Source organism: Lepus europaeus, chromosome 19 (assembly GCF_033115175.1).
Source record: "Lepus europaeus isolate LE1 chromosome 19, mLepTim1.pri, whole genome shotgun sequence".
Taxonomy (NCBI): Eukaryota; Metazoa; Chordata; class Mammalia; order Lagomorpha; family Leporidae; genus Lepus; species Lepus europaeus.
In genome coordinates, this window is record NC_084845.1 from 6,178,245 (window position 1) to 6,195,294 (window position 17,050).

Sequence of the window (17,050 nt, forward strand, 5' to 3'; positions counted from 1 at the left end):
TATTTGTACAAACCTGACCCGCACCACAGCTCCAAGTGCTCCAGTCACTGCCCCGCCCCGCACAGCGCCCTCTGAGGTAGTGACTTGGCCATTTACAGATGAGGCCGCCGAGGCCTGAGGCTCGCCCCCAGGGTCACTCAGGGAGGAGCCGCCGCTACCTCGGGCGGTCGGCCTGGAGTCCCCAGGCACACGGCTTCTTGTCATGACCGGACGTGCACAGCGTTTCCTCGCTCCGTGACTAAAGGCGCTGCTGTATCTGAGGAGGAGGGGCGCGGCCCGGGACGGTGTCAGCACGGGTCCGGGGGGCCTGGGCTCTGCCGCCCCCGCGGCGGCTGCGGGCAGGGACGGTGTCAGCACGGGTCCGGGGGGCCTGGGCTCTGCTGCCCCCGCGGCGGCTGCGGGCAGGGACGGTGTCAGCGCGGGTCCGGGGGGCCTGGGCTCTGCTGCCCCTGCGCCGGCTGCGGGCAGGGCTGCTCCGGCTGGTGCACTCTCCGGTGCTGGCTGAGGTGGCTGCTGAAGGCGAAGGCTCGGCCGCACTCGCCGCACGCGAACGGCTTCTCCCCGCTGTGCGCCCGCTCGTGCTGCCCCAGGTGCGCCTTCTGGGCGAAGGCCTTGCCACACACGCCGCACACGAACGGCTTCTCCCCGCTGTGCACCCGCTGGTGGATGGCGAGGCACGAGCTCTGGCCGAAGGCCTTGCCGCACTCGCCGCACACGTACGGCTTCTCCCCGCTGTGCGCCCGCTGGTGGCGGAGCAGCTGCGTGCCCAGGGCGAAGGCTTTCTCGCACACGCCGCACGCGTGGGGCTTCTCCCGGCTGTGAACTCTCCTCCGGTGCTGGGTGAGGCTGGCGCTCCGGCTGAACACCTTCCCGCACTGGCCGCACTGCAGCGGCGGCTCCCCGGCGCGCTGGCTGGAGGTCTCGTCCGAGGGCGGGGGCTGCTGCTTGGGGAGGGAGGCCTCACCGGGTGCGGCTTTCTCGCTTCCGTGGGCTCTCTGATGGCGGGCGAGCTGCGCGGGGTGGCCGAAGGCCTTCCCGCACTGGGCGCAGGCGAAGGGCTTCACGCTGGCGTGGACCCTCTGGTGCTGAGCCAGGTACTTGCTGCAGCCGAAGGTTTTCCCGCACTCGTCGCACTTGAAGGGCTTCTCAGGAGGCCTCAGGGGTGCGGGCGGCTCCGCGGCCTCCGCGGCCTCCGCCAGCGGCCCCCCGCTGGTGTCTGGGCCTTGCTTCTCAGCGCCGTGGCCGTGGCCGCGCAGGTGGCAGCTCAGGGTGGCGCCGCAGAGGAAGCGCTCCCCACACTGCGGGCAGCAGTGCGGCGGCTCGACGCCGTGCGTCTGCTGGTGCCGCTCCAGCTGCTCCTTGTGGCTGAAGGCCGCCTGGCACTGCCCGCAGCGGTGCAGCTGCTCGGCGGCGTGGGCCAGCTGGTGGCGCAGCAGGTGGGAGGGCCGGTTGAAGCTGCGGACGCACTGGCCACACTGGTGGGGCCGGTAGCCCGTATGCACGCGCCGGTGCTCACTGAGGTGGCTGCTGCGGCCGAACGTCTTCCCGCACTCCCCGCACCGGAAGGGCTGCTGGCCGCTGTGGCCGCGCTGGTGGATCTTGAGGGTGGCTGCGTGGCTGAAGGCCTTCCCGCACTCGCTGCACTTGTACGGCTTCTCCCCGGTGTGCGTGGCCTGGTGCTCGATGAGCGAGGAGCTCTGCCGGAAGGTCTTCCCGCACTCCGGGCAGGCGGCCAGGGCCCTGGCGACGTGCGTCCTCTGGTGCCGCACCAAGAGCTTCCTGAGGCCGAACGCCTCCTGGCACTGGGGGCACTGGTAGCGTCTCTGGGCTGGCTGGTGCTGTGTGAGGACAGGGCCCCCGCACGGCAGCACCTCGGCCGCCTGTGGTGTCTGTGGCGTCTGCGGTGCCATGGGCCCGGCGGCCTCGGCGCTCTCATTCGGCCTTCCCCCCGCGTGGGTTTTCTGATGCCACAGGAGCTGCGCGCTCTGGGCGAAAGTCTGTCCGCACTGGTTACACGCGTGGGACTGCTGGCCGGTGGGCGGCGCCGGGCGGGCAGGAAGGCAGGGATTCTGGAAGAAAGCTCTCTCCAACGGGCACTCGTGCCGCGCAGCCGGCGTCTCCCTGGCGTGGCCCACCCAGTGCAGGATGAGGTGGTGGGTGCTGCTGAAACGCACCCCACACTCGTTGCACTTGTACGGCTGCTCGGTGCCCTGCCCGGCACCCTGCTCAGCGCCCTGCCTGGCGCCCTGCTGCCTCTGGGCTGAGCCAGGGCCCGGGTCAGCCTGGCACTCCTCGGACTTGGCTGGCGTGGGGCTCTCCGCCGGAGGATCCGGCACCACCGATTCCTCCTCGGTGGGAAGCTGGGAGCCAGGACTGGGGCTCTGCTCGAGTGCGCGACCCTCGCATTTGGCAGGACTGTCCGTGTTGGGGACATCAGCCCTCAGAGGACTCTTGGGATCGCCCAGCAAACTATCTAACCAGCTCTCGTCTATGCAGACGTCTTCGAAGCTGGAGCCGCACAAGTCGTCCTTGGAAAACGTCTCCAGGATCTCCAGGGAGAGGCCCTCCTCCAGGAACTCGCGCGTCAGCGTGGCGGGCTCGCTCTGCGCCGTGTCTGAAAGAGACGGTGCCCAAGTCGTGGCTCTCCAGCTGCAGGGTGACACACGGTGAGGGAGTAGGGGTGATGGGCCCGCAGTCCACTCTCAGTCAAGGGGAGCAAGGGGAGGGGCCCAAAGCAGGGACCTGTCTGGAGTGGCCTCACAGGAAATGCATGGGCTCAACAGGGGAGGAGGGCCCCATCACCTTCACCCCGGTGACTGACCACACTGCCTCAAATCTGCCCTGGAGGGGCCGGCCTGTGGCACAGTGGGCTGAGCTGCCACCTGTGATGCCGCACCCCATATGGGGGCTGGTTCGAGTCCCAGCTGCTCCACTTCCGATCCAGCTCCCTGCTAATGCGCCTGGGAAAGCAGCAGCAGATGGCCCAAGTGCTTGGGCCCCTGCACCCATGTGGGAGACCGGAAAGCAGCTCCTGGCTCCTGGCTTCAGCCTGGCCCAGTGCTGGCCATCGCGGCCATCTGGGGAGTGAACTAGCAGATGGGAGCTCTCGTGCTTGCTCTCTCTCCCCCTCTCTGTAACTCTTCCAAAATAATTTTTTTTAAAAAATTTATTTTTTTTTAAATTTTCTTTAAAAAAATTAAATAAAAAAATTTAAATAAATTAAAAAATATATTTATTTGAAAGGCAGATTAGAGAGAGGCAGAGGCAGAGAGAGATCCTCCATCCACTGGTTCACTCCCCAGATGGTCTCTATGGCTAGAGCTGGGCTGATCCAAAGCCAGGAGCCAGGAGCTTCTTTTGGGTCTCCCACGTAGGTGCAGGGGCCCAAGGACTTGGGCCATCTTCTACTGCTTTCCCAGGCCACAGCAGAGAGCTGGAACAGAAGTGGAGCAGCTGGGTCTCCAAGTGGAACCCATATGGGATGCCAGCACTGCAGGAGGCAGCTTTACCTGCTATACCACAGTGCAGGCCCCTAACATAAAACAACATTAAAGAAATAAAAACTGTCCTGTCCCCACCCCCTCACACACCACTCTCCCCTGCACTGTCGTCTTCCATCCTGGAGAACCCCACCCCCTCATCCAGTCCTGCCAGGACCCCAGGAGTCAGCGGCCACCCCCCCACCCCCGCGCGGGCCCTGCTGTATGTCTGCTTTCTGAGACGTCTCCGCTCCCTTCTCCCAGCAGCCCTCGCCGGCACAGGCCCCTTGCTGGCCACCTGCCTCTTCCTGGGCTTGCACTCCAGACCCAAGGGGCTCCTCACTAAGCCCCATCTGGGGAGCAGGCCAGCAAACGGAAGATCGATCGATCTCTCTGCACCTGTCTCTCCCTCTCTAATTCTGCCTTTCAAATGGATAAAAGGAATCTTAACAACAAAAGACTGTTTAAAATTATTTGTTTTGCTTATTTGAAAGGCAGAGAGAGAGAGAGAGCGAGATCTCCTATCCTATCGGTTGGTTCATTCCTCAGATGGCTGTGGCAGCAGCAGCCGTGGGGACAGGCCGCAGCCAGGTCTCCCTCCTGAGTGGTCGGGCCAAGCACGCGAGCCATCACCGCTGCCCCCAAGCTGGAATCATGCCTCCAAGCCAGTACCCCCGGGGTCCTCCCAGCTGTGCCCCCAGAGCTCAGCGCTCCCTCCTCGCCTCCACCCTGCACCATCACCACGCTTGTCCTGCTCTTCCCAACCTCCTGGCCCCTGAGACCGCCGTGTCACGGGCCCGGAACTGGAACTTGCAGAGGGAAGCCCCCCCCCACGCCTGTGTCCCGCCCTGTCACCTGTGCCACTTAGCTGGCTCCCAGCCCCTCGGCTCACGCTGCTCCCCCACCTCCAACCCGACAGGCATGCACAGGCGCCCTGTCTGTGCCAGCCACGGGCCCCTCCCCACCACAGGGGCTGCTGGGCCTCTGCAAGCCGCTCACCAGGGCCCACTGCTGCTGGGCTGCTTCTTGCCAGGGCCTCCAGCTCTTCCAAACCATCTGAACAGGCGGTCAGGGTGGGTCTCAGGGGGTCTACGGGGAGAGAACGACACTGCTGTGAGCCAGGTTGTGGGGGCCGAGCTGATGCCCAGCACACGGTGCCACACTGCGTGGCCCCCGGACTGCCTGCTTCATGGATTCCCAGTTCAGGGGAGGGGGGACCTGGTCCCCACATAAGGTCATCAGCCCCGTGGGCTCGGGACAACTCCTGAGGGTTCAGCAGAGCTTGCCAGGTTTTGAGGCACACGCGCTTCCTGCTTTAAGGCACACTCAGATGCACCGTGCACCGGCGAAGAAGCCACCAGCCAGGCCTCGTGGTGGACGATGGGCCAGGTCCCGCGGTGGAAGAGCAGACCTGGGCCCTGCCTGCGGCAAGCTTCCTTGTGGGAGGCAGCAGAGCAGCATCTCGGGGCACGAGGGTGACAGCAGAGAGAAGCCATCACTGGTTTTGGGGATGATGTAAGAGGCCCTGAGCCAGCTGCACAGGTGGCCTCTGGGAGCCGAGAAAGCCCGCAGAGCCCGGGGAGCCGGGCTGAACCTGACCACACGGTTGTAACCGCTGCATTTACGGGATCTGCAGCAGCCGCCAGGGGACCACACACACACAGACATGAGCAGGGGAGCTGGGGGACACACGTCTCCCCGTGGCTATTTAAGAAGACACGGAGGTGCGACCCTGCGAGCCGCTCCCGCAGCACTCCCCGCACGGTCCAGCGGAAGGCCCTCTGCCGAGTGACCACCGCGCCAGGTCAGTCGCCACAGCACGGACGCTCCGGGGTGAAAAAATCCCTGCTGCTCAGAAAGAACTCAGCACCCAGACGGGGAGCGAGTGACGGGCGCCGGGGTGCCGGCCTGCCGCCCTCCGGCTGTGACAGAGGAGCGAGTGACGGGCGCCGGGGTGCCGGCCTGCCGCCCTCCGGCTGTGACAGAGGAGCGAGTGACGGGCGCCGGGGTGCCGGCCTGCCGCCCTCCGGCTGTGACAGCGGAGCGAGTGACGGGCGCCGGGGTGCCGGCCTGCCGCCCTCCGGCTGTGACAGAGGAGCGAGTGACGGGCGCCGGGGTGCCGGCCTGCCGCCCTCCGGCTGTGACAGAGGAGTGAGTGACGGGCGCCGGGGTGCCGGCCTGCCGCCCTCCCGCTGTGACAGCGGAGCGAGTGACGGGCGCCCTCCGGCTGTGACAGAGGAGTAAGTGACGGGCGCCCTCCGGCTGTGACAGCGCTGCACGTGAGGGGCCGCAGGCCTGCTGCTCTCCTGGGTTTCAGGAGGGTCGCAGCATCCCTAGAACTGAGAGCAGGGCCCTGCCTGGCAAATATGGTTTATTCTGAACACTGCTTCCTCCTGGGAAGCTGGGATCGTGCCAGGCACCAGGTGAGGTGCCCAGACCAGCTCCCCTCACCAGCCTGGTCACAGGGCTCCAGCGAGCTTCCCTGGGGTGACGCCTCAGGGCTGGGGAACCTGGGCTCCACGTGACTGCTGAGAATCTGGGAGCCTGCTTCAACCCACGTGCCCTCTCCCTTTCCTGACGGCGCTCTGCATCTCTCCGCTGTAGTGCATCACGGCCGTGAGGCCGCTAAGAATCGCTGAGCTAGGGCTGCTCCTGGGGACCCCGACACAGCTGGGAAGGCGCCCGCCCCTCTTCACGCCTGTTCCAGGACACCTGACACAAGACAGCAGTCCACCCTCCTTGGGGAGTGACGGGGCACAGAACCGGGCTCAGCTCCCAGCATTCCAACTGCTCACTGAGCCCGAGTCGGGTACCAAACCTCGGCGGGGCGGGGTGTGGTATCCGTGAACGAAGCCCTGCCTGCGCCTCGCCCCGTTCCAGATGAGAGGAAGCAGCGAGAACGCGATGAGGGACAAACACGTGGACTGGACAGCAAGGCAGGGAACTGTGATGGGTCCCGGCTTAAAGTCCTCAAAGAGGGAAGCCCAAGAGCCGTCTGTGCAGAAGGCCAGCAACACAGGCCCCAGGCAGCCGCCCGGGGAGCGAGGAGTTCTGTGGCTGACAGCAGGAAAGGGTGGAGACGGGTGGGTGGGCAGGTGGGGGCCGGACCAGGGTTTCTCAGCCTCGGCTCCACGGACATTTGGGCTCAGAGAATCCTGGGAGGGGCACTGGTGCACTGCAGGGGTGTGGCGGCACCCTCCGCCCCAAGCACGGCCATCAAAAACATCTCCGGACAGACCCTGCCGGGGGCCTGGGGCCAGGGTCACACAGCTGAGAACCGCTGGGCCAACCTGCGCTGGCCCCGAGGGCTCCGGAACTGGGGCATCACCCTGCAGCGTCAGGGCACAGGTGACCAGGGATCAGGGAGTGCTGCCCCACCCCACCCCGGGACGGGCCACTCACTCAGCAGGAAGAGGTTCTGGTAGTTGTCCAGCGCCGTGTCCCAGAACAGGTCCCCCTGGTCCAGCCCCAGCTGCTCCCAGTCTTCCAAGGTGAAGTCCATGGCTATGCCGCTGAGCCTCACGAGGCCCTGCAACGTAAACACCATCGGTCACTCAGGCTGGGCGGGAGGACCCCGCAGGGTGCCCCCAGCCCTGGTGTGCCAGGCCTTCGGCAGAAGCGCCCTGTCCTCAGCCTCACAGGAACCTGTCGAGTACAGAGATCAGAAACCCCCACATTCCAGGGCCGGCGTGTGGCGCAGCAGGGAAAGCCACCTGCAGCGCCAGCATCCCACGTGGGCACCAGTTCGAGTCCCGGCTACTCCACTTCTGATCCAGCTCTCTGCTACGGCCTTGGAAAGCAGCAGAAGATGGCTCAAATGCTTGGGCCCTGCACCCATGTGGGAGACCCGGAAGAAGCTCCTGGCTCCTGGCTTTGGATGGGCCTGGCTCCGGCTGTTGCGGCCATCTGGGGAGTGAACCAGCAGATGGAAGACCTCTCTCTCTGCCTCTGCTTCTCTGTAATTCTGCCTTTCAAATAAAAAAATCTTAAAAAAAAAAAACATGTTCTGGGGCCGGAGCTGTAGTGCAGTGGGTTAAAGCCCTGGCCTGAAGCGTCAGCATCCCATATGGGCGCCGGTTCTAGTCCTGGCTGCTCCTCCTCTGACCCAGCTCTCTGCTATGTAATGGGAAAGCAGAAGATGGCCCAAGTGCTTGGGCCCAGCACCCATGTGGGAGACCCAGAAGCAGCTCCTGGCTCCTGCCTTTGGATCACCTCAGCTCTGGCCGTTGCAGCCATCTGGGGAGTGAACCAGCGGATGTCTCCACCTCTCTCTGTAACTCTGTCTTTCAAATAAAAATAAAATAAATCTTAAAAAAATAAAACATGTTCCACAGGCAAGGCCAAAGGGCATGATGTCAACTCACGGTCACACAGGCAGATCTCAAACTCAAGTCAATCATTTATTTCTGACTTTTGCTTTTTGAAAATTGCTTTTAGTGTTCATTCAAGATATTGCATTTATCATAATATTTTTAGTTTTTTCTTTTTCATTTTATTTGAAAGGCAGAGAACAAGAAGGGGAGAAAGATGTTCCATCTGTTGGTTCACTCCCCAAATGCCTACAACAGTGGGGGCTGTGCCAGGCCCAAGCCAGGAGCCTGGAACTCGACCTGGTCTCCCCCGTGGGTGGCAGGGACCCAGGTACCTGAGCTGCCACTGCTGCCTCCCAGGTGCATATGAGGAAGCTGGGTGGGAAGGGGAACTGGGCGCTCTAACGAGAGATGCCCAGCGACTACCCAAGCACGAGGGAATTTCACACACAGACACCAGGCGGAGAGGCGGGCCATCTGGCCCTGGGAGCCCAGCAGGGGGATAGCGCGTCAGGGTTCACAGGACACCTGAACCCAGGGAGCACAGCCAGAGGCTGTAGACGCCGGACGGCTCAAGGGCCACCTTTTCTGTCTGGCTTGTGTGGGTCCTGGCTGGCGTGGCACTGCTGCGCTCCATCTGTGGCTGCTCCCCTGCGCAGTGCGTTTGTCCCTGCTCCTGACACAGATGTGGTAAAACACTGCCTGCCCAGGGCACCTGGCTGCCCATCCTGTGAAGCGGTCAGGAGAGCAGGGGCCTGCGTAGGCATCTTGGCTTTCAGGAGGAGGCCTGGCAGCTGGCACAGGTCCACTTCCTGCTCACGACTCCCTGAGGCACACGTCCGCCTGTCCAGCCCTCAGGGATGTCACCTTCATTCTGCAGCTTCCTAGTTAACAGGCATTTAGAATAAAATCTAACACTCCAGTGGACACTGGGAAGTGGAGGCGGCGTGCACCTGCCCCAGCCCACGCTGCCGGCCTGGCCCACTGAAGGCCCCACGGGCGCCAGGAGTGGACTCAGCACCTGAGGCGCAGGGAGGCACTGCAGGGCCTGACTCGCAAGGCCACAGGACCAGCAGCTTCCCCAGTCACACAGCCGCCTGCCGTGTGACCCCCAAGAGGCCAACCGCGATGCAGGCTCCACTCAGGAGCCTGTCAGAGCCCATGCAGAGCCTGTGGCTGCTGGTACCAGCTGCAGGCCTTGCTGCTCCGCCAGCTAAGGCCCAGCTTCCTCACCTCTGCACTCAGGCTGCCAGGGCCCAGTGTTCTGGTTCAGCGGCTGAAGCTTCCACCTGTGACACCGGCATCTCCGGAGCGCTGGTTCGAGTCCCGACTGCTCCGCTTCTGATCCAGCTTGCTGCTAATGTACCTGGGAAGGCAGGTGATGGCCCAACTACTTAGGCCTCCCACGCGGGACACCTGGATGGAGGTCCAGGCTCCTGTCTCCAGCCTGGCTTAGCCCCGCCATTAGAGCCAATGGGGAGTGAACTAACTGGGAAGATCTCTCTCTGTAACTCTGCCTTTCAAAGAAATACACCTTTAAAATAACCAAAGAAGAATCTTAAATCCTGTCCTGGGGGGCTTTGGTCTGGGGGCGTCACCCTGACAAACGCAGCAACACCTTTTGCAATTCTTTTTTTTTTTTTTTTTGGACAGGCAGAGTGGACAGTAGAGGGAGACAGAGAGAAAGGTCTTCCTTTTTGCCGTTGGTTCACCCTCCAATGGCCGCCGCGGTAGGCGCGCTGCGGCCGGCACACCGCGCTGATCCGATGGCAGGAGCCAGGTGCTTCTCCTGGTCTCCCATGGGGTGCAGGGCCCAAGGACTTGGACCATCCTCCACTGCACACCCTGGCCACAGCAGAGAGCTGGCCTGGAAGAGGGGCAACCGGGACAGAATCGGTGCCCCGACCAGGACTAGAACCCGGTGTGCCGGCGCCGCAAGGCGGAGGATTAGCCTAGTGAGCCGCGGCGCCGGCCATCCTTTTGCAATTCTGAGCCCTGCGGCCGACTTACAACCACCCTCCACACACACAGACACAACACACGCCCGGACATGCCTACGTTGGAAGGTGGAGGATGGGTTATCTCTGAAGCAAACAAGGACTAACATGAGGACCAGAAGCGAGCACCGCCCCATCCTCCCGTAGGAGACAGCGCTAATGAGGGCCATGCCTCGTTAGCAAAGCACCGCCCAGCGGAGAAATGAGGGGCCACGAGTGCCAGGACCCCTGCCACCCACGTGGGAGACCTGGACGGAGCTCCCGACTCCTGGCTTCGGCCTGGCCCCGCCCCACCCCGCCCCGCCATGTGGGCATTTAGGGAACCAGCAACAGGAGGGCCACACATGCCTCTCTCTCTCCCTCTGTCTTTCAATAAATAAGTCTTGGAGAAGACAGTGAGCACCAGCTCCTGCCAGGCCCCTCAGTAGGGCGGCGGTCTGGGTGCCTCCAATCTTGCCAGCAGATCAAACCCAGTCCCACTGAGTCCTGGCCCCAGCTGCCAACTGGAAACAAAGGGAACCGTGCCCTGCATGCAGGTCCTTCAGATGAGAGACGGCTGGGCGCACAAAGGGACAGGTGAGCAATCAGACAGAAGACAGTTTCCCGTTGGGGGTGGGGGCGGGGTGCAACAGGGACATATACTTGGGCAACAAAACCATTACTTAAAACAACAAAAGCCAAGGCCTGATGGCTGCACAAGTCTTACGGGGGACAGCAGAGGGCTCTGACGGGGCCCGCTCGTGGCTTCTGGGTGGGTAACCGTGCTCATGCCTGGTCCGGGCGGCGCCTTCACGAAGCCAGGTGTTTGCCGCGAGCAGGTTCCGGCGTCTGAGCTTTCACAACAAGGAAAGATTCCTCAACAACCGAGCACGGACTGCACAGGCCCCTCCTCCGGCTGCTGCGGGGAGACAGAAGGTGGGAAGGGCAGGAGCGGAGGCTGAGGTCGGAGCTGCTCGGCTCGGGCGCTGAGAAGCGAGGCTGGGCAGAGCGGAAGAGGCCGGGCCCCTGCGGGTCCTGACGGGCAGGGGCCCAGGGCTGTCCCAGCACCTGGAAGGCAGGAGGCCACTTCCTGAGACGTGGAGGAGGAGCCTCCAGGGCAGCCAGAGCGCCGCCCACGGCACCGCGACACGCCCCCACCCCCACCGCCACGCCCTACTCTCCAGAGCCAGCCAGTGTTACCTCACCCGGGAAAGGGGCTTTGTGGGTGTGGCTACGGGACTTGAGACAGGGAGATGACCCTCCATGACCTCAGGGGCCCTCACAGGAGGGAGATGACAGGCACAGACAGAGCGGGCAGGATGGGGAAGGCGGGAACAGGCTCTCCCAGGAGTCCAGGAGCTGCCCTGCTGACGCTGCAGCTTCCGCCCAAGACACGGGCCTCGGCCTCCAGAGCTGCGAGACAGAGCGCGTGTCTTCAAGCCTCTGCGTTTGTGGTGCAACGCCAGGCAGGGCCGGGGCGGGGGGGGGGGAGCCGGGGATCGGGGAGAGGGTGCTGCCCCCCAGAGCAGACCTGCCCGCCTCTGCCGCAGTGGTCTGGCACGCACAGAGACGGCGCAGCACAGCGGCCGCCCGGCACCTGCCGCCCCCGGTCCCCACCTCCTGCTCTCCTGGAGCCACACCGGCTGCCTCGCTGTGCCCCGAACACGCCCACCTGCTCCCTGCTCAGAGCCCAGGGCCTCTGCTCCGGGAGATCTCTCCAGCCCGGCCTCCCTATCCCCTTCCCTGCTTTATCTTCTCCACAGTTCGTTCTTGTTTTTCTTTACGTGAGAGGAACAGAGACAGACAGTGGGGGAGAGAGCTCCCATCCTCTGGTCCATTCCTCAAACATGCACAAGGACCAGGGCTGGGCCTGGCTGAAGCCAGGAGCCAAGGACTCCATCCGGCTCTCCCACGTGGACGGCAGGGACCCAATCCCTGAGCCATCTCTGCCGCCTCCCAGGATCAGCACTAGCAGGAAGCTGCAGCCAGGAGCCAGGTGCTAAGATGTGGAACGCGCTGCTCTAACCACTGGGCTAAACACTTGCTCCCTCCAGCTTTTCTTTAAAAAAAGTCTGCTGTTTATTTAAAAGAGAGACCTTCCACCCGCTGGGTCACTCTCTTGATGGCTCCAACAACTGGGGCTGAGCCAGACTGGAGCCAGGAGCCTGGAGCTTGAGCCGGGTCTCCCACGTGGGTGCAGGGCCCGAGCACTGGGGCCACCCTCCACTGCTTTCCCAGGCGCATTAGCAGGGAGCAGGACCGGGGCGGAGCAGCTGGGTCTTGAACAAGCGCCCCGAGAGGACATGGGCTGCGACGTGAGATCCGACACGCTGCAGGAAGCGGCTTAACCGGCTGCACTGCACTGGCCTGCCTCCTCGGGTGTTAACACGGCTGCGTTCTACGGCGTTCACTTCTGGACTTTACTGTCTGTTCCAGGCGGACCCGTGACCCTCCAGGAAACGGTCTTTACGGAGGGGCCGAGCCAAGACGGGGTCACAAGGGCGCACCTTCACCCAGCATGACTGGTGTCCCACAAGGGGCCGCGTGGACACAGACACACGCTGAGGAAAGCCACAGGAAAGCCGTCCGGTGAGGGCAGGGATCAGGGTCACCCCTCCAGCGGCTGGTGGCGTCAGCAGGCACGGGCAGGGGCTCCCACAGCAGAGGTGTGATGGAGGCCGGGGCAGAGAACAGCGGCTCGCCCTCGGAGGGGAGGGGGCGCTGAGCTGAACATCTTAGCAGGACCACAGCGGGAGCCGAGGCCAAGGCCGGGCAACTGGCAGGTAGCAGTGTACCACTTAGCGAGTGCCGCCAGGGAGGCAGGCAGCGCCCACATCACACAGGGCTGGAGATGCCGGCTGACCCGGGAGGGGCGGGGCCGACCGCCACAGCGCGGGTGTGCTCCTGCCACGGCTGCTTGGCAGCCACCCGAAACAAAACCCGAATAAAGATCGTGGAGGATGGGGCCCAACTCACCTCAGTGACGGCCTCCTTAGGCTCCTCCTCCTTCCCCTCTGCGCTCGGGGCTGGCAGGGCTGTGGGGGCGGAGCTGCGAGGAGGCCTCCCTGCCTCCCGCGGCCGCCTCCCGGTCCATGCTGGATGGGTCCTCACAGCATCCACCGCAGGACGAGTCCCGGCGCGAGGCCCTGCAGGGATCACAGCACACGCAGTCACTCACGGCCCCGGCCCCGCAGGGCAACTCCGCAGCCACGCACAGCCTGGGCGCGGGAGGGGAGCGTGTCTGGGGCTCTGGTGACGGGGGTCGGGGGCCCCGTGGGAGCCTTCCCCTTGCTCACTGCTGCACTTCAGCACCAGCAGGCTCCCTGGCGCACAGTGGGTGCCGCAGAGTGTTTGCTGAGACAAACGTGCTCTCTCACGGAGGCGCCAGGACACCCGACCACCACCCTCAGGATCTGAGTCTGGGGGACTCGGCCCCCACGACTTCTGCTTCTTCCCCACGGCCCACGGACGCACAGTACCCAGTCAGGCCCCTGCGTCCCCGGCGCCACACCTGCGGGTCAGATATCCCCCCAGGTTCTCATCATTCTCCCTCGACAGTGCGGTACAACGACTCGGCACCTGCACTGAGCCAGGTGCCGGAAGCGATCTAGAGACGAAACAAGATACACAGCTGACATGAACACATCCCATCATCTCCCACCAGACACTGGGGAGTCTGCGGTGCCCACAGAGACGTGCTGAAAGAAAATCTTCAGTTGTCCCCCAGACCCGCCGTGCACGCTGGGAAGCTTCACCCCAAAATTCGATTTCCAGCTTCTGAAACAGCCTAGGACTTGGCCACCCCGGGCCCGTGCTCTGGGAGCCGGCGCGCCCTCCCCCCTCTCCTTTACCTCATCTGAGCCTTAGCCCTGGGGGGCACGGGCAGAGGGGGAGGTGCCAAGCGAGCCCAGGGCCACCCGGCCTGGCCCGGCGACTACAGCGACTACCCCAGGCATCAGACAAACCCTGGCATCGGACAGACCCCGGGCATCGGACAGACCCCTGGCCTCGGACAGACCCCAGACCCTGGCCTCGGATAGACCCCGGGCATCGGACAGACCCCAGCCTCAGACAGACCCCGGCCATCGGACAGACCCCCAGCCTCGGACAGACCCCGGGCATCGGACAGACCCCAGACCCCGGGCGTCGGACAGACCCCGGGCCTCGGACAGACCCCAGACCCCGGGCCTCGGACAGACCCCGGCCATCGGACAGACCCCCAGCCTCGGACAGACCCCGGGCATCGGACAGACCCCAGACCCTGGGCATCGGACAGACCCCGGGCCTCGGACAGACCCCGGCCATCGGACAGACCCCCAGCCTCGGACAGACCCCGGCCATCGGACAGACCCCAGACCCCGGGCATCGGACAGACCCCGGGCCTCGGACAGACCCCAGCCATCGGACAGACCCCCAGCCTCGGACAGACCCCGGGCATCGGACAGACCCCGGGCATCGGACAGACCCCAGACCCCGGGCATCGGACAGACCCCGGCCATAAGACCGACCCCGGGCCTTGGACAGACCCCGGCCTCGGACAGACCCCGGGCCTCGGACAGACCCAGGCATCGGACAGACCCAGGCATCGGATAGACCCCGGCCTCGGACAGACCCCAGACCCCGGCCTCGGACAGACCCAGACCTCGGACAGACCCAGGCATCGGATAGACCCCGGCGTCGGGCAGACCCCAGACCCCGGCCTCGGACAGACCCCGGCCATAAGACCGACCCCGGGCCTTGGACAGACCCCGGCCTCGGACAGACCCCGGGCCTCGGACAGACCCAGGCATCGGACAGACCCAGGCATCGGATAGACCCCGGCCTCGGACAGACCCCAGACCCCGGCCTCGGACAGACCCAGACCTCGGACAGACCCAGGCATCGGATAGACCCCGGCGTCGGGCAGACCCCAGACCCCAGCCTCGGACAGACCCCGGCCTCGGCCTCGGCCGCCTCGCACCTCCTCCACGTCCCCGGTGCCGCACCCAGCACCCGCAGGCCCCGCCAGCCTCCCCCTCTCACGCCGGCCCGCACGGGCTCTGAACCGTCTTTGTTCCCCCGGGAGCGACTCCCGTATCTACACCTCCCGCCTCCCCCAGGCTTCGCCCGGGCGTGAAACGCGCCTCGAGCAGCAACTTTGTTCCAACCTGCGGCGCCCCCACGCCGCGCGCTCCCGCCTCAGGGCCACCGCGCGGCGCCGGGGAGCCAGCGCTGCAGCACCGCGCCCGCGACCCACCCGGCCCTCAACCGAGAACGGGCGAGCCGGGCCGCCGCCGCGGTGGACACAGCCCCTCAGTGCGCGCCCGGCCCGGCCCGGGGTTCCCACGCTCCCCCGAGGCGCTCGACGCCCACCCCTCACCCCTCAGGAACGACCAAGCCCCCCGGCCTCCACGAGTCCTCGGCGGCGCAGCCCGACGCCTGCTTACCTCCCAAGTGTAGTCCCACGAGCTGACAGTCGCGAAACCCCCAGCTCCAAGGGAGCCGGACGCCTAACTCCACTCAGACCCTCCCGGTCACAGCCACTTCCGGTGTCGCGCGAAGCTCTCGGAACGCCCCGCCACGGGGCCTCTGCGCATGCGCCAGGGCGCTGCTTCCCAGAAGGCTATGCGGGCCCTTTCACCTACCTTCCATCTCCGCCCTTAGGGGCCCGAAGAGCAAGCCGGGAAGGAGATTACAAATCGAATCAGGCTCAGGTGGCATCAGGATTCGTGGCCTGACTTAAACTCGACCGAAGGGCGGCCTAAGCAACTTGTGACCTCCAAAAGATTACGAAGGTTTTCCGCTTCTGAAGACGGAAACAAGGGTTGCCATGGAAACGCGTTGAGGAAGTTGGGATTCCCAAGCAAATACGCGAAAGTAAGGGGCGAAGTTGAGGAGGGAATTTTATGTGGGCTCTGATTGGTGGAGAGGTGCCCCGTACTTCTTTTCGATTGGCTGCAACCCGGCACATGCGCAGTAGTACAGGAAGCGATCTGGATAGAATCCAATGGAAAGGGTAGGCAGTGAGCGAGCACTCCCGCCCCCGGCCTCTCGTCGGAGGGCTGGCCTGGCGCGAAGACGTCTGGGAAATGGAGTTCCCAGCCCGGTATAGCCCGCGGAGGGGGGAAGGGGACGTCGGGAGGTCAACAGAGTCTGCGCGGGCGTCGCCGTGCGCAGGATGCGCGCGCAGCGCTTGTCGCCTTGGCGGAAGTTTCCGCGGGGCGACTGAGGAGGTGACACCTAGTCCCCGCGGAGGACCCAAAGGTCTTCCCGCAGCACCCAGGACCCCGCCAGCCCTCTCCTCAAGTCCAGAGGTGAGGCTGGAGCGAGGCGAAGCAGTGGGCGCTCTCCGGTGGCCCTCGCCACAGCTCGGCCGTGGTGCCCGGGACGTCAGCCCGACCTTTGGTGGCCGGCGGAGCCCCCTCGGGCAGGGGTCGGCGAGAGGCTCCTGGCTGCGAGGTCGCCGGCGCACCCTGCCGGGCCCCGGGTCGCTGGCGGCGGCGGTGGGCGGGGCCGTGGTGGCGGCAGGCGGGGCTCTGGCGTTGGTGGCTGCGGCGGGCCGGGGCCGTGCCGGCGGCGGTGGGCGGAGCCGTGCCGGCGGGCGGGTTTTGTGGGCGTGGTCATGGCGAGGGGTGGTGGTGGGCGGGGCTGTGGGCGTGGTCATGGCGGCGGTGGGCGGGGCTTCTGGGTTTGACGGATGCCCCAGCTGGGAAGTCGTCCCTAGCGTTTCCATGGTAGCCTCCAGCCCTAGTGTCGTGTCGAATCTCAGAACCTTCTCGAAGGAGCACAGATGCCACCCAGCAGACGTTCAGGAAATGTTTGTTGAGTGAGCTGAGTGGATGGGTGAAGGACGTCTGAGATTGCCCTCCTGCCGCCCGGCTTTCCTGACCGGTTGCTGCATTGCTCCCTCACGCGTGCAGCGCCTGCCTGGTCGGCAGGGTCGTGAGCTCGCGTCCCGCAGCGTCTGAAACCACCCGACCGATGCGCTTCTATTGTAACGGATGCCAGACACCACCTGTATTCGCAGGCCCTCGACCCCTTACCACATCTCTACGATCCAAAAACTGGTGAAAATTAAAAAAAAAAAAATTATATGAAAGGCAGAGAGGGAGAGGTTTTTCTCACCTGGTTCACTCCCCAGATGGCCCCGGCAGTCAGGGCTGGGCCAAGCCAAAGGCAGGAGCCTGGGACCCCATTTGGGTCTCTCACATGGGTGCAGGGCCCCAAGGACTTGGACCATCCTCTGCGCCTTCTCTGACGTCAGCAGGGGCTGGGCCGGAAGTGGAGCAGCCTCAGCGGGAGCTGG

General features: G+C 64.7%; 2 protein-coding genes across 13 annotated transcripts in view; one reads left to right on the forward strand and one right to left on the reverse strand.

Annotated features, from left to right (window-relative positions):
- On the reverse strand, positions 1–15,300 carry ZNF473 (zinc finger protein 473). 8 transcript variants are annotated; one of them, XM_062176951.1, is made up of 8 exons: positions 15,192–15,300; positions 12,742–12,911; positions 10,971–11,178; positions 10,493–10,614; positions 9,023–9,155; positions 6,882–7,008; positions 4,479–4,568; positions 1–2,614 (listed from the first exon to the last, which is right to left on the reverse strand). In XM_062176951.1, exons 6-8 carry the CDS (start codon positions 6,979–6,981, stop codon positions 414–416), a joined length of 2,391 nt encoding a protein of 796 aa, XP_062032935.1. In that variant the 5' UTR covers positions 6,982–7,008; positions 9,023–9,155; positions 10,493–10,614; positions 10,971–11,178; positions 12,742–12,911; positions 15,192–15,300; the 3' UTR covers positions 1–413. The 8 variants fall into 8 exon arrangements, with proteins under 8 accessions (XP_062032935.1, XP_062032933.1, XP_062032932.1 ...); XM_062176949.1 differs by having other exon boundaries at positions 10,493–10,684; XM_062176948.1 differs by having other exon boundaries at positions 10,493–10,684; positions 10,966–11,178.
- An 80-nt stretch (positions 15,301–15,380) lies between these two features.
- VRK3 (VRK serine/threonine kinase 3) overlaps positions 15,381–17,050 on the forward strand; it is a 39,366-nt gene continuing 37,696 nt past the window's right edge. For 4 of the 5 annotated variants that reach the window (XM_062177926.1, XM_062177928.1, XM_062177930.1 and 1 more), the window contains exon 1: positions 15,926–16,058. The gene's annotated coding sequence lies outside the window, so the exon portion shown is untranslated. Of the gene's footprint in view, positions 15,622–15,925; positions 16,059–17,050 lie in introns of those variants that run through there. The other variant, XM_062177927.1, reaches the window with a different exon arrangement.

Excerpts from the sequence above, each read along its gene's own strand:
- ZNF473 (XM_062176954.1), bottom strand. The coding sequence starts at position 6,981 with ATGGACTTCACCTTGGAAGACTGGGAGCAGCTGGGGCTGGACCAGGGG. Across the intron at positions 4,569-6,881 it reads CCAGAACCTCTTCCTGCTGA|ACCCCCTGAGACCCACCCTG; the intron begins GTGAGTGGCCCG and ends CTCTCCCCGTAG. Across the intron at positions 2,615-4,478 it reads CCCAGCAGCAGTGGGCCCTG|ACACGGCGCAGAGCGAGCCC; the intron begins GTGAGCGGCTTG and ends CGTCTCTTTCAG.